Source organism: Nipponia nippon, unplaced genomic scaffold (genome assembly GCF_047370975.1).
Source record: "Nipponia nippon isolate SJK-2023a ecotype South Korea unplaced genomic scaffold, ASM4737097v1 scaffold_11, whole genome shotgun sequence".
NCBI classification, from domain to species: Eukaryota; Metazoa; Chordata; class Aves; order Pelecaniformes; family Threskiornithidae; genus Nipponia; species Nipponia nippon.
Window position 1 is genome coordinate 4,191,527 of NW_028262302.1, and position 21,436 is coordinate 4,212,962.

The following is a 21,436-nucleotide window of genomic DNA, read 5'->3' on the forward strand; positions in this document are numbered from 1 at the left end:
AGCAGCATGTGCACTTTTAAAACTACATGTGGCAAAGTCCATTGCTTGAAGCCCGCGTCCCTTCTCCCCCCCCCGCCCCTCTCCAGGTTCCAGCAATCATTTATTATAAAGGGGTTTTATGATACAAATTTGATAATCTCCCATACACATTGGCACTGTTCTAATTGGAGTTGTAAGCCCATAAAATTCAAGGCCTTTGTTTTCATGAAGGCCACAAGGTTTTAAAAGATACTATTGTACCGCCTAAAACCCATAAAATTGTCACTAGGGACTGATTAAACAGTCCTGAATTGAAACAGTGCGGATTTTGTCTAGGTCCTTTTCATGCACAACAATGCTCTTTTCAACCCCCAAGACAAAAGGAGGTTTAAGGAGCGATTCTCTGGGAGATTCTTCTAAGATAACCCCATCCATATGGGAGACAAGGTGGCCAGCAGCTGAGACGAAAAAAAAAAAAAAAAAAGAGGGGAAAAAAGAAAAAAAAAGATTTCGGATGGCAGGATGAAAAATAAAGGGAAGGGGGGGAAAGACAACAACAAAAAAAGCCCAGGTGACAGAGAGGCTGTATTCCCCCGGGTCCTTCCCGCACATCCCAGAAGCCTGGTCCGCTCTGCGTCCCTTGGCACATGGCCCCCTGCCCAAGCAGGGAAGGGGCTGGAGGTGGGAGGACCGGCGTCGCTCCATCCTCCCCGACCTGCCCTGCCCGCAGCTGGCACGGCTCCTTCCCTGGGGAAGGGAGGGACGGGAGGGGAGCGGGGCGATGCTGCAGCCGCCGTCGCGGGGTGGGTGCAAAGCACTCCCGTGGGTGCTTTTGGCCGCCTCCCCAGCCGCGACGACCGCGCCTCATAGCCCTTAGGGCTTCCCGGGATGTGTAGACAGCACGACACATCCCAGAGGCACATCTGGTCCGAAGAAACCCCCTTCCAGGCAACAAAACAAAACAAAAAAAAACTCAAACAGCTGCTGCGGGTCCCTTTCCCTCGGCAGCCTTTCCTCGGCCGGCAGGTTGTCTGCATCAGTCCCCGTGGGGTCCTCGCCCCCAGATAATTCCCTCCGCGTTCCTGATCCGCGGCTCCCGTCGGACGGATGGAGGCAGCCGGTCTAGTCTGTATTTCAGAGACGTGGGTTTGGGGGTGTTCTGAGGGTTTTTCCCCATTGACGGTTGCCAGGAAAATTTTTTCCCCCCAAATTAATAAAACCAATAGTTCATCAAAGCGTTTCGAAATATAATTCTCTGGGCGTTAAAAGGCATCACTGTTTTCTCCTGGCTACCCTTCCCCAGTCGACCTTTGGAACAGATACAGACTAACGGGAAGATTGCCTTAATTTCCGATCCTGCCTTAAAAAAGCCAGCAGTGAGCGGCGGCCCTGCCGGAGCCCTTGGGCCGGGCCGGGCGGAGGAAACCCGCGCCGCAGCCTCCGGGGCCTCGGCCGGCGCCGGGCGTCGCCGCCCCAAACGAAAAGTCGGGGAGCCTCCGGAGACGGGGGGTGCGGGCTCACGCTTCCCGTAGGAAAAACCCTCGGGTTTACAGCGAGGTGCTGGCAGCAACCTTTATTCGCCGTTTACCGGCGCACGTGGGTAAAATAAACGAAGTTGAAAGCGAAGTTCCGCTGGCGCGATCGAGAGAAGTGTTTAAGCCTTTATGGCACGGGAGGTGATCTACGGAAAAGCCCCTATCGGCAAAAATACACTTCTCCGCCGGAAAAAAGTTCTTTGTCAAAAACCATTTTATTAGTCACTGGAAGAATCAGCTATTTTAAAATAAACTAGGTCGCTAGGATGATGATTATTATTCTCTTTTAACAGGGAACCTCTCGCAAAGGAGCAGGAGGAGCGGAGGTTTCACGAAAACAGAGCCGCACCGGCACCCGCGCCCTCGGGCGAGACCGGCGGCGGGGAGGGGAGGGCGGCCCCGGCGGGCTCCGTCCCGGCCGGCCGCGCCGCCCGCCTGCCCGCCGCCGCCCGGGGAGCGGCGCTCCGCCGCCCGGCCCGCCCGAGCCCCGCCGCCGCCGCGCCCCCGGCGCGCCCCGGCCCCTTCCCCGCGGCAGCAGCCCGGGGCTGGGGCGGCATCCCCGCGCCCGTGGGATGAGTCCGGCCCTGGAGGGCGAGGCGCCGCTGTCACCATCCCCAGGAGACGACGGCGGGGTGCGCTAAGTGCTGGTAAGCCGGGAAGACGCCGAGGGCGGCGGCGGAGGCGGGCGGGCAGGCCCGGTAGCCCTGCAGGGCGAGGGCGGCCTGGGCGCTGCAGCCGGCCAGGGCGCAGCCCAGCTTGGGGCGGGCGGCGGGCGGCGGGGGGCTGGCGGGGCAGCCGCGGCAGGGCTCCCCGTCCCGCACCAGCACCGGCACCACCACCCGGCGCAGCAGGGCGGGCGGGCGCGGCGGGGGGCTGCCGGGGCCCTCGCTCCGCGCCCGCTTCATCTTGTAGCGGTGGTTTTGGAACCAGATCTTCACCTGGGTGGGGGTGAGGCTGAGCAGCCGGGCCAGCTGCTCCCGCTCCGGCGCCGAGAGGTACCGCTGCTGCCGGAACCGCCGCTCCAGCTCCAGCGTCTGCGCCTTGGAGAAGAGCACCCGCCGCTTCTTCTTCTTCTCCTCGGCCTCCGAGCCGCGGGCGGGGAGGGACCTTTGGGTGGAGTCGGGCAAGCTCAGCTCCGGGCCGCTCTCGTCGGAAGCTGGGGACAGCGAGGGGGTTAGAGAGAGGGGGCGGCCGGGGACGGGGCGCGGGGCAGCAGCGACGGGGCGGCTGGCCGTCGAGAGCCGAAACGCCTCCCGCAGGGAGATCTCCGGCTGTTTACCGGGCCGGATTAATCCCAACAGTCAACAAGAGATGTGGGCTAACCCCTCGAATACATTAAACCTGACCCACGGGACGGAGCGGGCGTTCCCCCCGCGGGGGAGCGGCTCTGCCCCGGCGTCAGTCCCGCACCGGCACGGCCGCTTCGCCGCCCACGGCCCGGGGGCTTGCGGGCTGCCAGCGCTTCTGCTCGCTCCGTGCTGAAAGGCAATACCGGCCTGCCCGCTCCCTTCATTACTGCTTTCCTCCAGCCGCTCGGTTACCTTAATATTTAACTTATCCCGATGGGGTTCCCGCGTCCATCCAAAGGACGGTCTCCCCCCGTGCACGCACAGGTATACATTAAACGCCGTACATCTGCGGCACGATTTATGTGTGTGAGGTAAGACCAATGTGCTGCATAGCCGGGTTTGGAGCCGGAGCCCGCTCTCCGCGATAGCAGAAGCGTGGATCTAGGCGCTGGCGCCCAGGGTGAGTGCTGAGCTTTCCTCCACGGTGCGTGGGGTGCCCTGAAACCCCTCCAGCACAACAAGGCAGAATTTCTTGCAACAGTGAAACGGGAAAAAAAAAAAAAAAAAAGAATCCGGGAAGCGAGCTTAAACGATAAGCGCAGAGAGACGGGCGGACACAGCCTGAGGTTTTGCTTTCTGCCACAGCTGGGAACATGCACAGACCTACAGAAAAAAAATAAATCTTTTCTCTCTTAAGCTCGTGGCCGGGATGTTCCTGCTGTTTCTTTGTTGCAATTCAGTAATATTCTATCAAATTCCCAGCCTGGATCCCCCCGACCCTGTAGGCTACACACGCTGGCGATTCGCTTCTTCGCATCTTCCCCGAAGGAAGGGGGGAGAAACAAATAAAAGATAGCTGTGCGGAGGTGGCGAATTCCTGTCCGTTTCATACTCACAGGGATAGTGATTTCTGTCTGTTTCTATCCACCCTCGGTACGGCGAGCCGGTGTAGTTCTCCGCTGAGTGGTGATGGTCAGAGGCTTGCTTTATGCTATTAGCATCCTGCTCTGGTAAATCCAAAATGCTCCTCACTGTAAAACTGATCCTGCCAGATGTGGCCATGGTAGGTTGTGCACACACACCCCCCAAAAAAATATCGTCCCAAAGCTCCGAACCCCCTCCCTTAAAAGCTGCGAGGAAAGGACTGCGCCCAGTTACTGGGGAATCTCCCGGCTCAAGAGGACCTTCCCTTCCATCGCCACCTAACCCCAAATATTAGTGTCGTTTACAGAGGTGTCCTGTTTATATAAACAGTCCTCCCCGCTGCAAACACTGCCTGCTTTCAAACCGTCCCTGTCTATAGGATGCTAAGTACCTGAATTAGTCAAGTGCTAAAGCCCTAATGGGAGTAGGTGTAACCCCCCCCCCCCCGCCACCCCCATGAGAGAATAACCCGTTACCTCCCAAAGACAGCAGGAAACAGGCTTCATCATTACATATTCTGTCTGATTAGCCAAAAGTGGGGACAGATAATGGTAATTGTTAGCAGTGAATAACATCTTGGGTGGCATGTGGATGACCAACAACCACCCCCCTCCATCCGCCACCAAAGCCACCAGCGTCCCTTCTATCCGCAGACAAAGTGAATCCTCCCAGGACATCCGCAGAGCCTGCCGAGAGCCCCCTCCCCGCTTCTCCCGCTTTATTCCCCCCCCCCCCCCATCTTTAAACCTGGAAGGAATTTAAGTCCTTATTTGTTTTATTTCCCCGGGCTGTTTGCCGTGCTACCTCCAATTCTCCCGCTTGTCATTGGCAGGTTTCCTACCCTCCACGGGGGATTTTTCACACCTCGGCTGAGCTCCCGGCGGGGAAGGCTGGCGGGTGTGTGCGTTGAGGGGATGGGATCTCCGGGCTTGGGGGTTTTTTTGGCCTCTCCTGAGCACGGTGGATGGAAGGTGCACCTTTCTCTCGGGAAGGCTGATGGCGTCAGCTTGGCTGGGGAGCCCGACACGCTCGGTCCATAAGCAAGAGTCGGGAGGAGAGGTGGGGGGGATTTCTTTTTAGCATCATTTCGCCTTGTCGTAACCCTGGGGCGATATGTGTGAGTGGCCGAAACGATTCCAGCTGGGAGAGAGGGAGAAAAGATCAAACACGGCGCGTTTATTTACCGGCGCGTCTCCCGTCCCCGCCGAGCGCCGCTTGCTCTGCCGAAAGCGGCAGCCAAGGGCCGGGGAGCCCCGGCCGCCTCGGCGGAGGCTGCAGACACCGGCTGGGCACGGCCCGGGGCGGCCCGCCGGCAGCTCCGCCGCCCCCTCCGCGGGGCAAGCGCCTCCCCGCAGCCTTCTACCGGGCGGCCCCGTCCCCGCGCGAAGCTGCGGTCGGGCTTTGCCCAGCCTCGGTGGCCGTCGAGGGCTTATAAAAAAAAAACCCAGGATCTAGAAACGAGCAGCCTGAGGAGCCGCTCAAATGCAAGGCTGCAGTGGCAGGGCTGGGCCCTCAGGCGCAGGGCAGGGGCAGCAGTGACCGCTGGCGCGATTAGCCTGTTTCGCGTGGGTCACGCCGCGGAGGGCGGGGGCGGGAGAGGCTCCCCACCGCACGCCGCACCGCGCCTCCCCGCCGCTTCCCGCCGCCTTCGCGGGAGGGACCCGGCGCCCGCCTAGAAAAGCGGTGGGAGGCGAGTCCGTCTGGACGGAGGAAAGCCCGGAGGGAAGGAGACGCCTCACCGCCTCCGCGCAGGTCCGCTTCCCCGCGAGGGCCGGCCGAGCGCAGGCAGCGCAGCCCCGTCGGGCAAACGGCGTGAAACCGCGTGGGGATGCGCTGCGCTCCTGGAGATGGACACCCAGCTACGCCCGGGGGTACGCTTCCAGCCGGCCGCTTTGTTGATTCAAATATCGCTGTCCAAACAGACATCTATAAGCTATTGTGTATAGATTATAGTTATCCGTCCCTGCTCTCGCCCCCCGGCCCCGCTCCCCGCCTGCCCCCGGCCGCCGCCGCCCCTCCCCGCCCTGCTCCGGGCGTCGCTGCTGGAAGCAGTTACACTTCACGGGGAAAATGCCAACAGAGCAGCAAGGACAAGGGAGAGGCGAGATTTATATCGGCGAGATTTGTGGGCGCGATGAACGGGGCACAAGGCTCCATTTGGCCAACTTCCCGCATATTTCTTGGGGACCGGACAGGCTCCATATAAACGATTCCCAGGCCGCGATTACTGCAGCCACCTATCAAGCGTGCCTGGTGACAGTAGTTATCTTCCCCGCTCCAAGCACAGCCTCCCAGCCGTCCTGGGTGGTCGGAGCGAGGGGAGCACAAATACATGCCAACTGCTAGGCCGTGAACAAAAGGGAAATGTAGCCCTATGTCCCGGACCTGTTGGAAGCATTTGTTCCAGTCAAGATTTTGCATTTGTTCAGATCTGGAATAATAGGTGATTGACGCCTTCCCACAATGTGCTTTAACTCTCCGGGATAAATCGGAGCTTGTTCCTTGTTGTCATGGTTTTCAATAGGGTTCAATGGGATTGAACCACTATCGACTCTGCTTTACGTCTCCGGCAGCCCCGTCCATACAAATTTATTAGTTATGTCTTTTTAAATGAGATTAAATTGAAACGCCGTGGCCGTCCTCGGCGGAGCGGCTCCTCCCGCGGGCGCCCCGCTCCCCCCGGCCCCCCCGGCGCCTGCTGCCCGTGTCACCGCCGGGGCAGCCCGCGGCCGACGGTGGGCGCCGGCCCGGCCCCCGCCCCGCCAGGTAGGGCCGCGCTCACCTGCCCGCCCGCCGGCCCCGCCGCTGCCCCGCGCTCCCGAGGCCCCGGCTGCAAAGGGAGGCCGAGGGGCGCTTATTAATATCTTGACGCCGCAGCAAACATTTGCTGAATGCCTGGGCTGGAGCGGAGCTTCGGGGGGGGCGGCCAGGGGAGGGAGGGGGCCGGCGTTCAGAGAGCCACCAACTTACACAGTACCCGAGGTGGCTCTTAAGAGGAGTTTGCCAAGGACACTCTACAGAAAGTGCAAAAACTTTGCAAGGAAAAAAAGTCAGGATGAGAGAAAGAGAGTCTACTTCAGTGACCTCTCTTAGCCTTTTAATCTATTTAACATCCTAAGCCCACACTGATGTGTAGAAATAAGTAAATGGTACTCTTCAAGCCTTAAGAGCTCTTCAGCATCAAATATTTGCACTTACTCTTAGAGTTTTTCTCAAATAGTGCAAGACACATTCTCCTTGGACGAGCCGAGCTGTCTAAATATACCTACGCATTGTTATCTGCGGGAAATAGTTCGCTTCAAAGGGAGAACGTTAATAACCTGAAATGTTTCATCTCTTGTCTTGCTTGGAACCGACTTGGATACTTTTCAGCCCTGGCTGCCCGGCCTCATTTCGGGGCTTGCCGGTTCGCATCCACCCTCTCCCGCGACACTTGGGCGCTGGGGCCGGGGGGAGCACTCCCCCCCCCCCCGGACCCCGGACCCGCGGTCCCCCTGGGGACGGTATCCTTTGGCCCGGGGGTGGGGTTGCCCCTCGCCCCTCTGCACAGGCCGCCCCGCCGTGCCCCCGGCCGGCGAGTGGCCGGTAGCCGCGGGGCGCCACCGAGAGCCTCCTCTTCCCCGACGGCACCCACGGGGACGAGACGAGGCAGGCATTTCTCCGGGGATGCTACACGTACGCGGCAGCACCCACGCGTGTGCCCCACCCGCAGAGGCGGTGGGGACCGCAGGGCGATCCGATAGCAGGTGACTCCCCGCCCCGCGGCGAGCCCGTCTCCCCAGGCCCCGGGGAGAGACCATGCCCATCTCCGTGGGCCCCCGCGGAGAGACCATGCCCGTCTCCGTGGGCCCGAGGGGGACGGCTGCGTGTACCCGGCTCCTCCGTCCCTCCAGCTAAATCCCCAGAGGCACTTCGGGGTCCCCAGAGCGCTTAAATGAATTTTCACGCTTCCTAGGGGGTACAGAAAAAAAAAAAAGTTTGTTTGTTTGTTTCCACGTAACTCGCAGCGCGCTTTTCATCCCACTCCCCGGCGACCGTGTTTCATCGAGGCTCATGTCAAAGAGGGCAGGAAAACGGGGAGCAGGAGAAACCGGCCGTGCCCCCCGCAGCGGCCGGAGCCGGGCGAAGCCGGGGCGCGGCGGCCGCGGCCCTCCGTGGGGATGCGCGGCCGCGGCCACCCCGCCGCCCGCCTCCCGCCGCCGCCCGTGGAGGCAGCCCTGCAGCGCGGCCGGGCTGCCGCCCCCGGCAGGCTGCGGGGTTTGAGGGGGACCGTGGGGTTTCCAGCCCGAGACGTGACCCGGCCCTTTTGGGATATCCCGGGGCTGGGTCGCACCGTCCCGGCGGGGCTCCCGCCGCGCTCTTGTCCAGCTCCCCTCCCCACCGGCCCCGCCGGGGAAGCCGGGCTCTTAACACCACCTCCGACCACCTGAGAAAATAGCGGCTTTTCCTCTCTCTCTCTCTCTCTCTCTCTCTTTTCTAATGGGTTCATTTATCGTGCTCAGTGGAGGATTGCAAAGCAGATTGACCAAATCGATCTATGTGGAATGCAGAAATCGAGCATTTTCCTAAAATAGTTGATCGTGTCTACACTTCGAGAGAAAAAAAAAAAAAAAAAAAAGATTTACATCAATGCAAGCGGCCGTCTGGCCCCTCTTGCTGGGGGGCTTCCAGGCTGTGCTGCGGGCTGGCGACGCTGGTGTGAGGTTAAATCCCCGGGATAAAAGCTACCGAGACAGCACACCTCGCCAGGCTCACGCCCACGGGTGGGTTGATGACTGGGAACTGAGGCACGGAAAATCAGTGACTTGGCAAAGATCACAAAAAAGCCTGTACGAGAGCTGGCAAATGAACCCCTAACCGAGAGCTTCCTTTCTCTAGAATACTGGATTTTAACAATTTAATCTGTGTAGCAGCGTATCTGCGAGGGAGTTAAACTCAGTACATTGACTTTACTGAAAAGAAAACCTGACCTCACAGAATTCAATGTGAATTTGAGAGTCGATTTTAAAACAGGCAAGATTCCACCCGTCTATAAAAACAAATAATCCTTTACTTCATTTTTCCCAATAATGAATGCTTCCATAACTTTACACCTTTTCCATTCAACATCTCCTGAAAATAATCTCTTTCCCTCCCAACAACTAACCAGCTTCGGACTTTGAATTTTACTATAAGCTCTTGTTTGTCTTTTTGCTTTGCAACTGACATTCATTACGGTACACTTTCTAATTAGGACAATATTGTGGAAGGCGTGGAATATTCCCTACAGGAAGAATTGATTTCTACATATTTCTGTGTGTTGTATTTGTCTCTCTTTCCCCGTAGAATAATGTAATTTTCTTTTCCCACTTCCTAATACTTCCTAACAACATACATCTTCTTCTGCAGCTCCTTTATTTCTTCATTTCATGACTATGTCCTAATCTAAGTACATACATACATCGACTTTAACCTATTTAAAACCTCAACAAACTTAAATTAAACTTCTTTCTTTCAAGGCCAGTTTTGAAGATTCTTATTCTCTGATGTGCTAACTTCCATCCCACCCAAATCATGACTCCTTCTGCTACCAGTCTTCTTTTGGTTTTACAGAGCTCATTACTTAAAAATAAATAATAATTATTAAATCTGATACATGCAAAGCATGCTATCCAAGGCTTACACTTTCTCTGAAACGCTCAATTCTCTATTCTGCATTTAAACAAGAGACTTTACTCCTTGAAACAGGGATTACCCACAGCAGTGGAGGATTCAGGATTGAGCTTTTCATTTGCTCTGTGTGATCATCCTGGAGGAATTATTTTGCAAATTGACTGCAAGCAAAGCAGCAAGGGACAAGCCCTCCCTGCTCTCTAAGTTGGTTTGGGATGAGCTTGTACAGAGCCGAACTGGCGCGGCCATGAGCGGGGCTGCCCAGCTGCCTGGGCTTTCCTTCCCTTGGGCTCCTTGGAGCTCAGGTCTCAGGACGGCTGAGGGGATGGGGCTTTTGCTTCCCTGTGGGCAAGCGGGGAAGGGCCACTGGGGTTACCTGGGTCATGAAACTGCAGCAGTCGCCCTGTTACGAGCTGGCTGGAGTACAGGCTCTGTATCTACCACCACTGCAATGCCATTCCCCTCCTTGCCCCAGTTTCATCCCACACTCTCAGCCTACATGGGATGCACGAGGGACAGGAGCAGGTTCCAGACGAGGGGCAAAGCGTGCCCGGGACAGCACGTGCTTTTGGGCCCAGACTCGGCTGCCGTAGCTGCAGTCTGTGGCCCCTTCCCCTCCCTGTTATAACACATCTGTGCAAGATGGGCGTAGGTGGTATGTCTGGAGCCCAGAGGGCAGCCAGTAGCACCAATGACCTTGAAAGGGGATGCTCTCAGGCAGAGGCACCGACCTTGCCCCAGATACACCTAGTGTTTAGGCATCTAACCACCCTTTACTTCAGTGGGAATTAGGTGCCTAAAGCCCCTTGAGAGTCTGGCCGCAAAACTGAAGTGGGTGGTGCTAGGAAAATGGGGCGAATGGTAAGACAAAAGTAAAGTCCTTAAGCAGTTGTTGAGAAACTGCAATAGAGGACGGGAGTGTCCCTGAGGGAAGCTGTACTGTTCACTAACACCATCGCCTTCAACAGACCTTCACAAAGACAAAAGGCATTTTGTGCTTTCGACAGCTTACAAGGGTATATATTGGATTTCAATTCTTTTTCCTGCACTGTCAGATATCAATTACATTTTTAAGTAGTCATTAAATTCTGATAAATATTCTCCGTTGGTTAAGTTCTATTGAATTTTGATGTATAACCTGTATTAGAATAAAAGTGACAGCCAAAATTGCAGACTTTTAAAAGGTCCTTTTATTCTTTTCCTAAGGCATTATTTTCTTCCTCTGTGACATGCCAAGTCACCAAGAGGCAGCAGTGCTTGGCTAGGTAAACACCGACTGACTGGCCATCCCTTACGGTGACGGGTGAGCAGGCTGCTGCCAAGCCAAATATTTGTTTCCTGTTAGTCAGCCAGTAAGCTGGGCTTTTTCTCAAGCCATTAGGTTTCACAAACCTCCTGTGATCATAACTGGTTTTGAGACTTCTGACCATCTATCAGATTTGGTTGAGGCTTTTTTTTTTTTTTTTTTGCAGATGACAGGCAGAAAATAAGACTGTGTAAGCCTTGCACTTTGGGAAATGAGGCTAAAAAGGCACTTGTAGCTCCCAGCTGAAAATGGGAAGGAAAAAGTGTCTCATGGCTGTTTCCACAACTGAAAGATTTGTCCCTGAAACTGTAGGTAAAAAAATAGGAGCACAGAAAGTCAGTTTTAAAATTGCAGTCATAGTTTCGTGCCACTCTCGGGCTAAATTCTCCTTTCATCTACACGCTGCTGACTACAGCTGCCTTTAAAATGTTGAGTAAAGTAACTCTGCTGACTTCAAGAGCATTCAGCTGGCTGAAGCAGTGCTGGCTCTGGTATGTCACACAATAAGTGACAGAGAGGCTTTGGCTGCACAAGAAGTTACCACAAGGGAGTTTGCAGGGGAAAGAGTCACTTCCAGTCCATAGCAATAAAATCAGCTTTTATATTTGACTGTACACGGGCCAAAGCCCAGATCCAAATGTCCCCATTTCCCCATGTAATTACGAATCTGCATCTGAATTTTTCAGCTTTGCTCTGACTCGATACTGAGCTGCTTTTTTGCTCCTGCAAATATATGTTGTAAAGAGGACTGCTCCAGGTTTGTGTAGCAAGAAGTTATAGTTTATTTTCAGATACAACAAACTTCCAAACTAAGAAGCAGCAAACTACACGCATCTAACTTTATATATTTTATACATGAAAGTGCGTACACACACTTATGCTCATTATTTCACATAATAATGGTCCTTAAACCTCACAGTAGATGATTCATCTTCTTGTCTTCCTTGGTGTCTGTCTCCACAGCTCTCTTCTGGTTTTCTTCCCTTCTCTCAGCCCATGATTTAGCTCTTTTTGCCCTCATTTTTCCCTCTCCACAGTTTCCATTTTAAAGCTTATTTGCAGTCATTTTCTGACAGTTTCTGACAGTGACATCAAGTGCCAAACATACTTTACTATCAATGGTTGCATTAAGAAGCCAGGAGAATATGTGGTAATTTCTCAATCCTGCTGCAGTTTCTTAAATGCCATTAATAACCAAAACTGAACAGCAAAGCTTCAAAAGATCCCCAAACAACCCCAGACTGGAATATTTTATCATGAGACAAGAGCTGAAAGTGTGTTTTCAGATATGACTTATTTTAAGCTCGTGATCAGAGAGTCTGGTAAAGTCACTGGGCCTCATTCTGCTGTCATATTATACATTTGTAGCCCCAAAGGGCAACGAGGACTCCAATGAGGCAGATATAGTTTGGGTCAGGTGTAGAAATTGAGTAATTTATTTGAAACAGATGAAAATCAGTTTATGCAGCTAGTTTTACATATAGTGAGAATATAAATGTCTCCCCAAGTTATTTTCTGAAAGGTTCTTCCGCACAGTAATTATCAAAGTCCAACTTTAGTAAGACGGCAACATGGTCTGAACGAACATGCGTTAGATGAGAATGGAGGAAGATCTGAAACCTCATTTTGGTTCTGCCACTCTCACCCCACATGGCTTCGCTTCCTTGATCTATTTCCTTGCCTATAAAATAGGGTCAGATTCTATTAAATCAAATACCTCATACAACTGCTGTGGTTGTACATGGTGTGACTAGTGAGTATCCATATAGTGCATTAACCATACAAAATGCTGTCAAAACTTCTAAATTAACACTCAGATGAGATTGTGGGGACAGGTATTTCATGAAAGCATTTGTGCTTCATTCTGGACTTGTGTGTGTGCCATGCTTTTGTTCACTGAAGCTATTTAAATGGCCACAGTTCTTAAGGCAGAGAAGTTATGAATCATGTGTGGAAACAGCTGCTGCAAGAACGTTTCAAAAGAAAAGTTATTTGAGGGTTTTACTCACCTGCAGGCCCAGTGACATCGTATTAAGTAACAGCTCCCAAAATGTGACTGCTGAAGTTCCCATAAAAAATCCAGGAGCGGTTTCTCATAAAGTTTTCAGCCAGGCAGTAACACTGTTAAAAAATGAAAGAGTAACTTTTACTGACGGGCAGCAATTAACAACATAGGAAAATCCAATTTGCTTTTACACACTTCAGTCCCACTTGTCGGCACACTCCTCTCCCAGCGCAGCTGCGCACCGGTGCTCAGCTGCTGAGCACGCGACCCACTACCTTGTGAGAAGTTAATGTTTTTGAATACTCACAGACATACTTTTGGTTTTTTTGACTTTGAGTGGACTTGTGTGATGATTCAGAATCATGTACTCGCCTTGAGGTTACTGTGGGCAGGGGCAGTGTGCGCTGGAGAGCAGCTGGAATCCCTGCGGATGCAGAAGCAGGGCAAAGTCTGTGTCTGCCTCTCGTCCTACAAAAACAGCCAGCAAATCCCCTAGCAGGCTTGTCAGAGAAGGAGCTGGCTGAGGCATCAGACAAATCCTGAACACACAGGCTCAGTGAAAAAGGGAGGACAGAAAGCCAAGGGGCTGGAAGAACACACAATAACTAATAGTGAATAAATGACTGCTGACCCTCCCCATCTCTGCCCTCCTTTTCAAGCTGACCCCAGAGTAAGGTTGTACATCAGCTGTTTTCTTTAGGAGTCTTTAGTCAGCTCCACACATAGAGTTTTAAACTCAGCTGAATCATCTTATAACTTCTCTGTTGATTGATTGTGTGCTGACATCTTTCCTAAATTAAAGTACTTGAAATTAGTAACTCTGGCCGTCTTGCCTGTGATAATCTCTCAGCTTTTTGCAGGACAAATACTAACCACTGTAAATACCTAGCAGTCAGTTCTGTTAGAGCAGTTTACTTTCTGAGTACCGCAGCTAAGTGAGAGCTCTCACTGAAATTCTCAAACTTATGATATTCCCAAAATCAGATTTGGGAATATCCCTTCCTGCCTCTGGTCTTGGACATTGGATGAATATAAAAAACCAGTTCCAAGGTTTTCTCCCTCATATTGCAGCACTTAGGCCTACTGACAGGAAGGAAGAACAGTGGATGATTAATTTTAAAACAAAACATTCCTGCCAGCCCTCTGCAGCTAAATGGAAGTTGTGGTGACTGAGGCATTTATGGAGAATATTTCAAAGTGAGATATATTTATCCCATGACAACACTCTATTACCATGACATTTTGCGGTATACCTTTAATAATGAGTAACCTTTGTATAATAGTTTTCATATGATGGAATTTGTTACATCGGTGAAACAAAGCTACTTTACTATTTCTGGAGCAGACACATTCCAATCTTTTTTTTTCTTTTCTTTTTTTTTTTAATAATATGCTTTCTTTCCCTCTTCCTCATCCAGTTAGCGAAAACATCCATTGATTAACAATACAGTTAAAATTCCAGCTTGCATAATCATCTGTATTATGCCCGACATCAAACAGATTTACAGAAATTAAAGTAGTGATTAATAACAATCGCTTTGGAAGGCTGACTTCTGTGAATTCTGATCCGTTGCATTGATTTAGTAGGCATTTAAGGTTAAACAGTCAACGTAAGATTGCACGATCCATATTTAATTTGGTAAATATTTTATGTTTCTTTACAGCAGCAGCTGGTTTATTTCATATATTTAATCAAAGAAGTGCTTTGTAAAGCTATTCTGTGCTCTAGTCCATAATAAATGTTTTCTTTAGAGTAGGAAAAAGTTCGGCTGTGCTTACATAGTTATATGCATGCTATCCTGCTGTACCATGGCGGGAATTACATTTGCAAACAGAAAATAAAAATAAAAATGAAGTGACAGAGGGGAAAGAGAAAACACTCTTTTTAGTGCCTTGTCTCGCAGACACATCTCAAAACACTAAAGAGAAATGACTGAAAAAATGATGTTAGCAATGATTCTTCAGAAATCCCAATTAACTGCTAATGGCCGATGAGCACAACTGTGTCTTGCGTTTGGACTTTAACTGCAGGGAAGGTAGCAGTGCCGGTACTGCCAGGAGGCAGCGGGGCCACGTGCACAATGGCTGAAAGAGCGACCACCCAAAGTGACGCATTTCAGTATTGAAGATGCACAGAGACCTGTATCGGTTGACCTCAGCCTGTGACCAGCGGAGTAAAGAGTCACTAACTCAGAAAGGTAACTTGGGCTCTGCTTTTCAATGGCTTTGTAAATCAGCATAAGCACCTTATAACGAATGCAAAACTTTCCCGGTAACCAAGTGCGACTGAGATGGGTTTGGGAGGCTGGGGGGTTCCTAGGAGCAAACCTCTAGTGGCACGCAGAGTCCCATCTGCTCTCTTTGTACAGTACTGTCTGAAACGCCCTGCAGCGAACAAGCCAGGCTGCTCGGAAGCATTGTAGCGCTCAGTTTAAAAGTGTCTGTGTGTACCTTCTGATTGCGTAGGTCACCAAAATCAGGAGCCGCAGAATCTGCCATCAGGAGTCTTGAAATGGAGATGGAAAAACAGGGCAGAAGTCTCATTCGTACGGTGTCAGCAAGACAGTAAGAAGATGCATTTTAACACCCACAAAATCAGATCTTAAGCTTCCCTGAACCTAGAAAGATATTTTGTGCCACTGGGTGCTCCCAGGCTACCTTTTGACACTCTAAATTCGGCTTGGGATGCAGAGAAAAGATGCTGCTTCACTTAAATCATGTTACAGTTTATTGTGTTTTTTGGTGCTCAGAGGGTTTTAATTTGTTTGGATGTGACAGCTGTATTGCAGCTGCAGGCAGAATATTCTCTTTCTTCAGTGTCAACAGCAACATTTTTAGAAATTTCCTGTACTGCCTTGTTTGGCTCTTTTATTTCTTCCAGCTTTTATTTGATGTAATTAATCTTTGTATGCTGCGTGTTTGTGTTCTTCCTGCCTCATTTTTGATCCTCATATGCTCTGTTTGGTGTTTTATTTGTGCAGTAACCACTACAGCAACATTTTCCCTTTTCCTCTTCCAGATCCAGAAACTCAGGCTCCAGAATTCGCCGATGACTAGCATGTGAAATGCGTGTTACATTTTGGGTACCACACCCAGTGAAGGGGGGCCTGGCTCAGTGCATCTTCAGACTATTCTTCTGCGTCTCCAAGCCAATCATTTGAGCTAAACTAACTATGAAATGTAGTAGTGCAATACAGAATCAGAGCCTGGATTTTTAGTCCATTGTGAAGATGTAACACTCACTGGCCAGAATGATCTTTAATAGATTTTATTAGCATAAGATAATTGCATTTATCCAAGGCGTCTATGCCAACTCAAACACACCAAAATCAATATTGACTAATAAGCCCTCAATACTCTTTTAAATAAACTTAGTGTCTTCTCTTCAAAACAAAACACCCTGCCCCCAGCTGAAACAATAAGAGGGAAATAAAATACAGGTAGACCTATGAAAGCCAGTGAGTACTGAGATTTTTTTACATAAAGCCAGATTCAGAGTGTGTGTATATCTCTATAGCCCCATTGACTGATTTAAACCAGTTAAGTTGCTGGCTCTAACTATTTTATTCCTTCCTTCATTGCCTTACCACTCCAGGCTTACAGAACAGACAGGAGAAATGAAGGCTTACAACACTTGAAAATGAGCTGAAATTTTGCAGTGCTGGTTAAGTGTTTAACTGCTCGTCAAGGTTAACAATGTGTTTAGTGTGCACACATGAGGGAAATCTTAAACAAGTGGATTTACAGAAACAAGCCTTTGCTAGATTGAGAGTATAAAGGTCTGTAGCTACCAGTTGGAAGATAGTTGCTTAAAAATATTGCTATAAAAATAAACCATAAACCTCCATGACCAGCTTCAGACAATGCCATGGGAACAGGCTGCATGCCAAGAAACAGCAGGGAAGGTAAGAGCTAACGCTCGCTCCTCTGCGCCCAGCAGCACTCCAGCACGGACTGTCCACTCCCAGCCCAGCTGGATGCCCAAGGCTGGGCTCGCCTGGCCAGAAAATCGCATCATACAAATGGGAATAACAGAGAAGAGAATCAGGCAGCACAGCATCTAGACTCTACCACATCTTAGAGGAAGGACTGCGCTAAACAGAGTTTCCATCCTCAGTTCAGAAAACTCTCTTGCTCCTTTTAATTTTTTTTTTCTTTTTTTCTTCTTCCCTTCAGTGTCATATATAACTATCCCATGGCACAACAGCTGGCACACAGCGCCAGGCTACAGCTCCTGTGGTCTGCAATAACACAGGTCCATAAACTTTTACTGAAAAATCTGCCTTGTTTGCCCATTCCTACAGAGCTGTTTAAAGATACGCTTGTCATTAACAAGGTATGAATAGACTTGAGCTGGCAAAGGCAGAGTTTGTATTGGCATTTTGGGCATCAAACAGGGAATAACAACATACTAAAGGCTGCAGTCTGGCCACAGCCTGTAGGAGTTTACCTCCAGAGTGTAATGGCAGTAAGTTATGTCCCTTCAACCAGCGGAAAGGACAGTGCCAGGGCTTCTGGTTTTTTCCTACCATCTTCTTGGCCTTTCAAAATTACTTGCCATTCCTTTTCTCCTAGATAGCAGTAAACAGCAAGTAAGCTGCATGGTTTCTGTGTCTGCAGGCTTGATCCTGTCTTCCTCTCCAACTTTTTGCCTGGGACATAATCTGAGATATATTAAAAAAGAATCACTATAATTAGCATTCAGCATCAATATTTTAGAGGAGTTATACAGTTCAAAATTATATATTTACATCAGAAACAATGTATTACCCTCACTGTAATCTTTGTTTAAGGTTACTACACAAGCCAATATTTTCAAGTATTTTCAACATGGGGTTTTTTTTCAGATATAATACAAAAAAACATGCTATAATGTTGCCCCTCATCATGACCTAATTATAATCATGTTGTAATACACAACCTGGTTTGGAAGGTCCTTTTGGGAAATTATATCCTGCAAACACAAAAGCTAGAAATGAACCTTTTTTGAAAGCTGCATTTCTTTTATGTTTATATGATGTCAGGACTTGGGGCTTTAAAGGAAAAAATAAAATTATTATAAATCTGTGAGACTTACTGACCCTACAAAGGCCTCATCCCTTTGCTCCCACAATATAAAATGCCTTTCCAGGGCATCTGCATTGTGTTTTTATCCACTTTAACATACTTTGATGTTTATTGGCAAAGTGAGGCCCTTAGTTTAAATAGTGATCTGCACTTCTATCTTTTACAGTAATACAGTATCACATTCCAGCCTTGAAGAATAAACATTGTTCAGGGGGCTCAAATTAAAAGATAGTGGAGAATCAGAAATATTGGCTGAGCCCTAAAAGCCGTGAGAGAGTGATTTTTAATGGGAATCTACAGTTTTACACAGGAAAAAGTTGGCTGAGGTTTTCCTGCAACTTGGCTGTTTGATCCTGTTCAGAAAGACAGAAAGACATACTGAGCTTACAGGTGATTTTAAGGCCTCTAAAGCCATGTGTTGAGGAAAATATCAACCCTTGCTAAGTCTGCTGGCTCAAACCTACAGCAGCAACATTAAATCCTTCAGGAAATGAAGTTCACTGGCAATCCTCTGATAGTCCCATGGCAGGCGGGTTGAAGGAGATCAATCCAGTCTGACAGTGATTCAAAACTAAACTGTACATTTTTGAGATTTTCAGTAAAATGAGTTGATGGCAACAGCTCTTTTCCCAGTGAGTGGAGGATTAATGGCCCAGTGAATGCTGGAGCCAGTAGCATGTATGCCAGCAGCTAATCCCCTTTATCAGAAGTCAGTAAGGAGCTCAGAGAATGAGGGCTTGTGGAAATGCATCTAGGTTTTTATTGTACATGTTCTGTGCATAGGTATTATGTTGCCTTCTCTAGGGTAAGCCAACTGGCATAAACAGTAAAAACTCACGTAGATGTTAGAGGCTCATACACGGGACAAGGAAGCTGCTGGGACCTGGACATGTGAGGAGAACAGTTTGTTTTCACTCTTCCTGCATTTCTTTCTTTGTAAGAACCTGAAATATTTCATGGCAGCATAAAGACAACAACAGAGAAAGGGAATCCTAGCAATGCTTATTTTTAAATTGTCTTTCCTTCACACACAAGGTTCTTTGAGACTGGCAAGTAAAAAGCTCCTGTCAACCTTCCACTCCATTTATTTCTGTGGCTCCACAACGTGCTCTCCCTCCTTGCATCCTTCTGCAGCTTGCTGCTGGCTCTTTGTTGTCTGGAGACTCACTAGGATTCTAACATTTTACCTAAATTGCTCAGTGGAAAAATATCAGAATATTTCATTTCATCAGTTTGAACTTCTTTGCTTCCCTACGGTTGAAAAACTTCAATTCAGCTGTAATATTTTGACTTTAGCAAAACAACAAAATACCCTAAACTGTAAGCACTGAAGTCAATGCAAAAAGATTGAAGCCTGCTGTGGGTGTCTTTTTGAGGTATTTCATACCATGAGCAATTTTGACTTTTTATTCTGATTCTAAGCAAGAGGAAAATGCCTTTTTTTAGGGAAAAGAAGTTTCCCCAAAAGTTTGAAACAGAATTTCAAATTTTGTTCTGTTCTAATAAAAATAGTTATTGTCCAAACACTGACTGCTCATACCAAAAATATGGTTGCTTCCCCCAGAATTTAGTCTTTTGATTATCATTGACCATACCATGATACATAGATTGACAGGTTTCTGCAAGAGAACTGCTCTCCACAGTCGATTTACCTTTGATTTTAAACATCGTGAAAATTTGCATTTGTCTTTGCCTAACCACATTGCTCTTGGATTTAAAACAGTGCTTAAAACTGAAGTCACTGAACAAAATGGACTCTAAGGTAGCTTGATCTTTCAGTCTACCCAGGTGGATAGCTAAAGCCTTGTCCAGTCTCCCTGTGTCAGCATGAGATTCGAACACACAGCTCCTGTACGCATTAGGGTGCCATGTGCTCCTCTCCCATCTCAGCTGGCCACAGGATCCCCAAACCACAGGAGACCACCCAGGGAAAAGAGAATTGTCTTTCCCTTTTGTTTTAGCCCTGTCCCCGTCATGCTGTCCAACTCCCCATCACCCATCTCCATGCCATGATGCCAGTGTGTGAGCCTGCCAGATCGCCTCTCCTCCCAAGCCCTATGTGGGGACATACAGAGGCAGGTTGGGTAACTCTGGGTAAGCTGTGAAGTCGGTGCCTGGCACCTAAAAGGTCTCTGTAGTTACCAGGGAAAATATAGAGCTCAAGAGCATGTACAGGAGTCAAAACCAGCCTCACTCAGTGATGTAACTTCTATCCCAGAAGGGTCTAGAGGTTGCAATAGTCACATGAAATTATCTTCTAGCTAAATGACAAGACAACTCACATCCTCCCAGTATTCCATAAACTACTTCAGAACCAGAGCTGAGATTTAGTTTGGTTTTTGTCCTCAAATGAGCAAAGCTACATAAGTGAGTCATGCAGGCCACCAGCCTTGTCTCACAGCCTAGAGAAGGTTGAACTTACACCCCAACCTTTTCTAGACTTTTCTCTCCAGAAAAAAATGAAATTGCTCCAATAAACAACTAGTAATTGAAGAGCACCTACTATCTGAAGCTGAGTGGTTGACTGCAGCTCATTAGGGTTCAGAGGGGTGAAAAGACCTTTTATGGGTGAGTGAAAAAAGGTGTATTTGTCCTCAGCTGGTTCACCCTCTTCTAATTTCATCATGACTCAATCCAACAAACACTATATAAAATAAAATGCTTCAAAACCTTAACTGCAGTTATAGCTTCTATGGAATCAGCACTACTTTAAAATAAATTGGACTACATTTATCTTTCTTTGATTTCTGTTTACCTCAAGTCACTTTTCATGTCAAAAAAAGCATATATACAATCAAAACACAAGAAATTCTGAAGTAAATCTGGAAATATTTAGAAACGTTGTAACTATTTTACTTCCTAGGAAGAATTTTAGCAAGCCCAGGAATTCTTGCTGTTGTTGACTGCAATGTGTCTTCTTGGCTTTTCAAGGTCACAAAAGTAAATGTTGAAGGGATATTGTGAAGTTCTGCAACCCAACAGGCATCCCATTCTCTGTAACTGAGATTTTCAACCTAGCAGACTGGGATCAAGGGAGTCAATGTAGCCAAAGATCTGTCCTGATTTCTGTAACGTAACTCTTGACCTTTGAAAGAGGAATCAGCTGAAGCATCAGGTACAAAGATAAGGAGGGAAATCTTTGTGTTGTGGATACAGATAATTGCTTCGAAACCTTACTATGTCAATTGTACTGCACACGTGAGAGAACTACTAAATATGAAAGCCTCAGCAGAAAAATAATGGAGACTTACTTGGTTCTGCTCATGTCTTAATGAAACCAGTTTAAAGCCACAAAACTGCCTCATTGGTGCCAGAAGATCCAGCGGGGAAAAAACGTGGAGGATGAAGAAGGTGAATAAACGCACAAAGATATCCTGAAGAAGGACTTTTGAAATATCAGTTCCAACTGACACGTGTATTATGTTAGCTTCACTTTTTTATTTGGGCAGAAAACCCCCATTGCCAGCGAGAGGACCGTGCTCTGAATGTGCAGCAGAAATGGAGGTTGTTGGAAAGGAGCAGGAGGTGTTAAACTCTGGGGATCAGGGAGGGAAAGCAATGCAGAATGCAACCTGTGTGAGCTGACTTGTCAGGATTCATATGAAAAGAAAGAAGAAAACATTAGGAGGAAACCTTGGTAGTTTCTTTGCTTTTTTTTCTTCCCATGAGCTGAACGGTA

At 48.9% G+C, this 21,436-nt stretch overlaps 1 protein-coding gene and 1 long non-coding RNA gene across 2 annotated transcripts; one reads left to right on the forward strand and one right to left on the reverse strand.

Annotated features, from left to right (window-relative positions):
- The first annotated feature begins 2,048 nt into the window (after positions 1-2,048).
- On the forward strand, positions 2,049-16,516 carry LOC148056806 (uncharacterized). Its single transcript, XR_015702200.1, has 3 exons — positions 2,049-2,161; positions 14,722-14,888; positions 15,710-16,516. It is a non-coding gene; the product is annotated as an uncharacterized LOC148056806 (long non-coding RNA).
- On the reverse strand, positions 2,120-3,865 carry NKX2-8 (NK2 homeobox 8). Its single transcript, XM_087747093.1, has 2 exons — positions 3,700-3,865; positions 2,120-2,670 (listed from the first exon to the last, which is right to left on the reverse strand). Exons 1-2 carry the CDS (start codon positions 3,863-3,865, stop codon positions 2,120-2,122), a joined length of 717 nt encoding a protein of 238 aa, XP_087603219.1.
- Positions 16,517-21,436: the final 4,920 nt, after the last annotated feature.